The sequence below is a fragment of the Lipotes vexillifer genome, unplaced genomic scaffold (genome assembly GCF_000442215.2).
Source record: "Lipotes vexillifer unplaced genomic scaffold, Lipotes_vexillifer_v1.1 scaffold636, whole genome shotgun sequence".
Lineage (NCBI taxonomy): Eukaryota > Metazoa > Chordata > Mammalia > Artiodactyla > Lipotidae > Lipotes > Lipotes vexillifer.
Window position 1 is genome coordinate 7,821 of NW_006786547.1, and position 7,354 is coordinate 15,174.

The 7,354-nt window shown below is 61.6% G+C and overlaps 1 protein-coding gene across 1 annotated transcript in view; it reads right to left on the minus strand.

The window, feature by feature from the left end:
* Positions 1 to 2,206: 2,206 nt before the first annotated feature.
* Positions 2,207 to 7,354, minus strand: part of CACNA1B (calcium voltage-gated channel subunit alpha1 B) — a 197,347-nt gene continuing 192,199 nt past the window's right edge. Inside the window, exons 44-48 of the mRNA XM_007458994.1 lie at positions 5,294 to 5,429; positions 5,028 to 5,144; positions 3,609 to 3,816; positions 3,131 to 3,372; positions 2,207 to 2,743 (exon numbers count right to left, since the gene is read on the minus strand). Coding sequence (XP_007459056.1) covers positions 2,207 to 2,743; positions 3,131 to 3,372; positions 3,609 to 3,816; positions 5,028 to 5,144; positions 5,294 to 5,429 — 1,240 coding nt within the window. The remainder of the gene's footprint in view (positions 2,744 to 3,130; positions 3,373 to 3,608; positions 3,817 to 5,027; positions 5,145 to 5,293; positions 5,430 to 7,354) is intronic.

A 7,354-nucleotide genomic window follows, 5' to 3' on the forward strand; every position in this document is an offset into this window, starting at 1 on the left:
ATGCACACAGAACTTATTCAAACTACAGCCACTGCTTGACTGGTTCCAGATGCAGACAACTGGTTGATGCACTTCAAATTGGGCAACTCGCTATGAGATTTTGGGGGAAACGTGACGGCTGAGAAGAGACAGTACAGAAACAAAACGCTGAGTCGGGAAAACAAGACAGTATATCCCCCGCTCTCTGTAATTTTCACCAATTCCAGTGTCTAGAAGAATCCAGACAAGCCAGCATGGCTGTGTGGGTCTGGAAAAGTGGATTCTCTGCCCACCATGGCCTGGGGAAGCAGCTGTGGTTCTGCACAGAATGAATACACTCAAAATAATATGGGCTGGGGGACCAGAGACAAAACATCAGTACCAAAATACACATCCTTCTGCTTTGCAGCAGGAGCCAGGGATGACATGCTCAGTCCAAGATTCCGATTTTAATTATATCCTACTTGAGTAAAATACTCTGTTATTTTAAAGTTTCAGAGGTTGTGCCTTCAAGTAAGGAAATTCTATAAAATGGTTTGGTCACAATCATGCTCAAACCCTAGAACAGGTGGCGGTCTTGTGTGTTTTATTTCTAATATTAAACGTGTGTCTTTTGTTGCATAGCCCTATGGGTTAACGGCATCCACTCACGGGGACACACAGACACGCACACACACACATCACACTCCAAGTTTCTTTAGGAGAGTCATGGGGTAAAAGCCAATGGGAACACTCAAATGGTCCAGCAAAGAGATCATCTCACATTTCAAAATATGGAGGACACACCAGAATCTACTCATCTAAATGCTCCTTCCGTTCACAAAACAAAGGGTCTCCAGTGTTTTATGCACCACATCCTAACAGTGGCCTTTCTCTTTTGAATGTGGCCCTGAAGCGGGACTTCGTTTGGCTGCCTGCTTTCCCACCTCTTGTGCCAGAAAGAGTGTGGGCTCAGATGCCCAGCTCAGCAGGTGCAGCTGAGCTGCTCCATCCTCCGAGCTCTGGCCTCATTTCCCTTTGGTTCCCAGCTGCCCTCATCTGCTCAGACGCGGGCACTCCTCCTGCCCCCACCCCATCCAATCTCCCCCGCTTCCCACCAGCCTCTCCCCGATGAGTCTTCTGTGAAAAGAAATTTGCACAACTACAGAGATTGCGCCCTGCCTGTCAGGCACCCCGTCCCTGAGAATCGGGTGTAGAAAGACTGGCCGGCCCACGCGGGCCATGCTACACATGCCCTGCAGCCTCTACTGGTTCGAGGGAAAAGGGCAAACGGCCGCTTCATTCCAACTACGATGGACCTACTGGGTGTTTTCTGCACGTTCTCCATTACATCCGCTTTCTACTCAGTTGCCGTTTGCAACAATTTCCACAAGGCCCACTCGCAGTTCACACAGGCCTCCCGTCCCGCCCCCGGGAGCCTGCGCGAGGGGCTAGGAGGTCAGGCACTTGGTCGAGAGCCGCGGGAGCCGGGTGGTCTTGTCGGCCGCCTGGACTGGACACAGAGCATGTCCTCGAGCAAGCCGAGAACACACATCCTGAGAGGCTGAAGTCCTCCTATGGGTTTCATGTTTTACGGTCATGTTAACATTCCCTTCCCCGTTATTCTGGCTTTTTATTTTTATTTTCTGATCAAGTATATAGAGCCAACAAACGAGTGAAGGGTGTCGTGACTAAAAATCAAAACCAACAGCAAGAACGTTGTCCAGATTTGGTCCCTGTCAGGGCTGACTGTGTCTGGGAGAGGACAGAGCATCTGCGTGTGTTTCTAGTGCCTATCTGCCATTTTAGGTACGAAGGGCGCCACCGGACTGTTGGTGTGCGGCGGCTGACGAGACCTGCTCGGTTTACCACCGACTCTGTCCTGAGGTCTCGCCCGCTCCTCTGCACCACACGTTTGGATGAAGGATGATCCGCACAAGATTCAGACCTCCTGCAAAACGTTCCCAGCACACGCCTCGGATGCTGGGTCCTTCGCCCAGTGCCGCTCAGCACACACAGCCGCGTCCTGTGTAGGCTCTGAGCTGTGAGACCCAGGGAGGCAGCGCGGGAGGGGTAGAGCGGGAGCCACGTCCCTCTACGAAGCGCTCCACCCAGCGCGAGAGCGGAGACACAGGGGCGAGGCTCTCCCCCCGGGGCTGCAGCCCCCGCCTCAGCGCCCGAGCGCCCCGGAGCCCAGCGCGGATGATAAAACTCATCACCTGGGACGCGCCCGCCGGTCGCAGTGCGGCTAGCACCAGTGGTCTTGGTCGGGGTGGTGGTAGCTGCGCCGCCCCCGGCCGCCCCCGCCAGAGCTGAGCCCCAGAGTGCAGTGGTAGCCGTTGGGCACCCGGCGGAGGGGGTGCGACTGGGAGGTCAGGGAGGACACGTAGGAAGTCCGGGACGAGCGGCCCGAGTTGGTGGCCACGGCCTCCTCGAAGGTGAGCGTGTCCTCAGGCTGGGTGCGGGCAGCAGCCTCGCTGTCCAGACGCCGCCCCAGGTACGGGTCGGAGCCGATCCGTGAGCTGGGGGCCAGGGGCTGGCTGAGGGGGTCTCTCTGGAGCAGGGCGTTGTGTTCTGAAAGGCCACGGCTAAGCCGGCCGGGGGAGAAGGCAGGGAGGCTGGTCTGAGCCCCAGCGAAGTGGACGGGCGAGGAGTTGGCCGTCTTATAGGCGATGCTGGGACGGGGCGTCAGCGGGGTCTGGGGCAGCTGCCTCCGCCCGCCGCGGCCAGGGGTGCTAGCACCAGATGTTGGCAGCAGGGGGCTCCCGTTCGCTGAAGCACTGCCCTGCGGGAAACGGGAACACAGCAAACCCCAGTCAAAGGACAGGGCGAACAGAGCACAGCACAGGGGAGAGCCGTGGCGGGGGCCGGGGGCGGGCAGCTGGGATGGACCCGGGCCGGCCCCAGGAGGGTGGGATGGCAGTCTGGGGATGGTGGTGACAGCGAGGGATAGGCACAGGGCCAGGGACCAGGAGACCACAGCCCAGCCCACCTCAGTCAGAAGGAAAGCAAAGTAGGGACTGGACAGCGGGAGGGCCGGGGCTCCGCCCGGCAGGACGGACGGGCCCGGGAAGCGAGGAGCACAGGCTTGGGCCTAGGAACCAGGATGGGAAGGGGCTCCCTCCCGGACCCCAGGGAGCGCGGGCGAGGCGGGGTCCTGAGGCCCACGTACCTGTCTCGGGGGTCCTGGCTCCTGCCCAGCGGTTGGCGACGCGGGGTGACTGCTGAGGGGGGGCTGGGGCTGTGGCGGCTCACGGCCCCCAAAGCGGTCGCAGGAGTAGAAGCGTTGCTTCTCGGAGGAGGCGGAGGGCTGCCTTCGCTCCTGGGACCGGCCCCGCTCCTGCCTGCGCTCCCGCCGGCAGCCTGCTGGCCTGTCCCCCGGGGGCGGCCCTGGCCCCGCGGCGCTGTTGGGTGCTGGCGGGGAGAGAGGAGAAGTCAGCACAGCCAAGCCGGCGGCGAGACAGACCCCATCCCGGCCTGGCCCCCCAGGGCCAGCAGAGGGTCCCAGGGCAGAGCTGGGGGCTGCTCCTGCCTGGTCTCAGGCTCAGGGCTGGCTGTGGGGTTGTGAGGTGCAGAAAGGAAGACGCCTCCCATGTGCTCTTGAACCCCCAACTCGAGCCACCGCCCCTCGAGAGACCCCTCGCACGCACCGCCATCTGTGTCTGCGGACAGGCTGGGCCCCTTCTCCAGGGACCTCGGCTTCCTGTCCCTGCGGCGATGGCAGCGGTGGTGATGGTGGGGGGCGGCCTGGCTGGCCGGAGCGCGGTCCAGGGCGGCGTTGCAGAGACGGGCCACGGGGGGGCGCTGGGGCGCCAGAGTGGAGATGGAGCGCTTCATGGGGCTGGCGTCTGGGGCCGGCTGCGGGCGGGGACACGGGTGGGCGCACGGCCTGAGAGTGGGGTCCAGGGAGGCCCGGGGCGGCGGGGAAGCCGCCATGACCCGGGGGCTGGGCAGACCACAGGACACGTCCCATCGGGAGGAATGGGCCTGGGACTCTATCCCTGAAGTTGGGGCACCTCCCCAGACAAGGGAGGCTGTGCCCCAGGGGGCCGGGGGGCGGAGGGGGGAGCATGGCGCCACGGAGGGCCTGGCCTGCGGTCTGGCAGGGTCCCTGGGGAGGCCCACTGCGGGGCTGGGGTTCAGGGACCACCAAGCCCCGCCCTCTCCCTGGACTGGTCTTGCCCACCCGAGACCCACCGCTTCTTTCCACAAAATGCTGTTTGTGTGCTTGTCTGTCTCTCCCAGGCCGGGCGGGGCCCAGGAGGCCTCTTGGCCTCAGCGTCCCTACAGGACTGGGAGGTGCAAGGAAGAGGGAGCCTATTGGCCTGGCTGGAAGGATCCCGCGGGGGGCGGGGGCCAGAGCTGCCTCGGCAGCCACGGTGAGACCACTGTGCCAGCCCTTCCGTCCATCCAGCACCGTGAGGCTGCTCCCCCAGGGCTGAAAGCACAACCCACGGAAATGGGCTCACCCAGAGCCACTGCTCGGGCTCAAGCATCAAGGAGGGAGAAGAGGCGCCAGCATGGCACCGAAGGGAGGTGTGGCCAGGCCAGGAGGGCACCAGGCGCAGTGGGCAGAGACGGGGGAGTGAGGGGTTGGAAGAGGAATGCTCAACCCGAGGGCTCGGGAAACAGTGCTGCAGCCCCCTGGCCAGGGGCTTCCTGCCAGGTGGTCGAGCGAGTCCCAGAGAAAGAAGCTCCAGTGTCCAGAGAGGGAGCAGGGTCACCCCCAGGGGCTCCGAGAGGACATGAGGGAAAAGGGTGGCTTGAGGAGGCCCTGTGTGTGATTTCTGGGGGAGTGAAGAGCTGGAGTGGGAGAGGCGTGTCCCAGAGACAGGGAAGGGCTGGGTCAGTGACACGGGGCAGTGGGGACTCTTGCTGGCCTGGCCACACCTCTCGAGGCCAGCATCGTGTTCTGAGGGCTCCAAACAGGGCCGGTGGTGTCCAGGCCACAGTGCATTCGGGGAGGCTCCACCCCAGCAAAGCCCGCATGTGGAACACAAGCTCCTCCATGCCAAGTCTCCTCACCCCCAACACCCCTCCCATGACCCCAACCCTCCCAGACCACCCACCTGAGTCTCCGCTGCCAGGCGGGGCATGGAGGCCGCTCGGCCCTGGCTCTCCAGCCCGGGTTGGGGCTCCCCGTCAGTGCCTCTCACGGCCACGCTCTGCATCTGGACATCCACAGCCTGGGGGGACAGCAGGCCCCCAGTCACACCCACCCCCATCGCACTCTCACCTTCTCCCCCATGCCAGCCTCCCCCCATCCCGCTCTCGTCCTCACCCTCCCACTCTCACCCCGCCCCCAACTCGGCCCCCCAGCCCTGGGAGCCCTCACCGGTTTTCCTGTCTGCACCACCGGGATCTCCGTGGAGTGGCCACGTTCCAGGGGCATCGTCACCTCGCAGGGCACCTCCTGGGTCCTCTGAGTGGCCCAGGAGACCGACTCCTTGATGCCACCCTCTTGGGTATGTCTGTGGAGGAGAGAGGATTGTCCTGTGGGCCTGGAGGTCCATGGGCCACAGAACCTGGCTCCCACCCGCCAGAAACCTCCACCCCGACCCTGTTCCGGGTTAGAATGAGCCCAGAGGAAGGAGGCCTGTTGAGTTTGGCCACTCTCCAGTGGAGGTACAGCAATGGTCGTGCCCGCTCAGAGCTGATGGGCAGAGAGGGGACCCTAGTCTGGGGACATCTGGCCTAGACAGGGGCTCACATGTGCGGTGGGACAAGGCCACACACGTGCACACGGGTGAGGCATCCAGCCTGCACAGCTGCTCCGTCAGCCCTGATGGCCCACGGCTACTCACGCCGCCCCTGACCCCAGCCACGGAGGCCTTCCTGCCCTGAGGTCTAGGCACAAGTGTCATCTTTGGTGAGACCACTTTTGGAGGCCTTCCCCACCACACGCAACCTAACCGCCCACCCTCTCCTTGTCAGTGTCTGTCTTTCTTATCATGTCTCCCAAGTGGCACCACAACAGCCCAGCATTTGCCTGGGTTTCTGCTCGTTCTCGTGTACAGTGAGGCATCACATACATTCTCCGTCACCCAGGTTGAGTGGCAACAATCACACTCTGAGCTCAGAGGTGAAGCCTGATGGCCTAAGCTGGCCACGATGATGACCAGACCCACCATCACTGGGGTCTCTGAGAACATCCTTCATCTTCTTAAGTTGCAAGCATCTCCCTTGCACTGTGCTGTCTGGAGCTGCTCTAGCCTCAGGAAAGGCTGACCTTGAGAGGAACCACGGCCAGGAGGATGGACGCTGGCCCCAAGGCCTGGTCACCTCTGAGGTCACACCATGCCGAGGCCGGGTGGGCACTTACACCAGCCATCAGAAGGCTCAGTAATTGCCCCCACTGCCTGGCCCTGGTAGATTGGGCCCTCTCTCACATGCAACGAAAAGGGGTGGTAACTGATTTGTGTAGAAATTATAACCATGGAAATCAGCGACGTTCATTTTCCTGAACCGAAAGCCCGGCTCAGATCAGTCCACAAAGACACCTCCCCACCCCATCCCCTCCGACACACACATAGACACTCAGAATCCACTGTTTAACTTTAAATGCACAAATGGGATCATAATCAGCATGGAGAAAGGAGAGTGTGGGAACACGGGGGCTCCCAGGGGCCGGGAGGCCAGCCCTCAGGGCCTGCACGCACTCAAGAGTGCGGTTTTTGCACGGGAACGTTACCAGTTGTGCTTAGGTTCTCCCAGTGTCCTGTGGCCTCTCCACCTCTGGACTTGTGCCGCCGCAGTGTCAACCCCTGTCCCATGAGCTCGGGCTAGGGAGGTGACTTGCTTTGGCCAATGGGGCACACGGAGAGGCCTGAACGCCTGCACCCTAACCCTTCCCCTCGGGCTGTTCTCCAGCCTCCCCACACCGATAAGCCCAGACACAGGAGGTGAGAATATGCTGTCCTGGGCCCACCGGCCCCACAGGAGCTGGCCCGGGCCCAGGCCCAAAGCACTGCCAAAGCACTTAGGGCTGGCTCCCTAAGTATGGCAGTTTGTTACTCAGCAAAAGCTACCTGATCCACAGTCCATGACCCAAAATCAGGCTTCAAAAAGAGTGTCCAAAACATGCACAGGAGAGGAAGAAACCGGGAGCCCTAGCCATGCTTGCTGCCTGGCCTTGTGGTTCTCCAGGACGGCAAGTGGGTGTGAGGCCCACCCTCAGCCCCTGCTGGTGAGACAGAGCGCACGTTCCTGCTTTGGGCTCAAAGCCCTCCAGTGTGGCTCAGCCTGCCCTCCAGTGTGGCTCAGCCTGGCACCAGCTACCACCCCTCACAGTGCCACAGGGATGGCTATTCTGGATCACTTGATTTTGGGGTCGTTACCAAGAGTTACGTGATAGGGAAAGCCCTTGCCAATTTGTCTAAAAAACAGACATCAATAT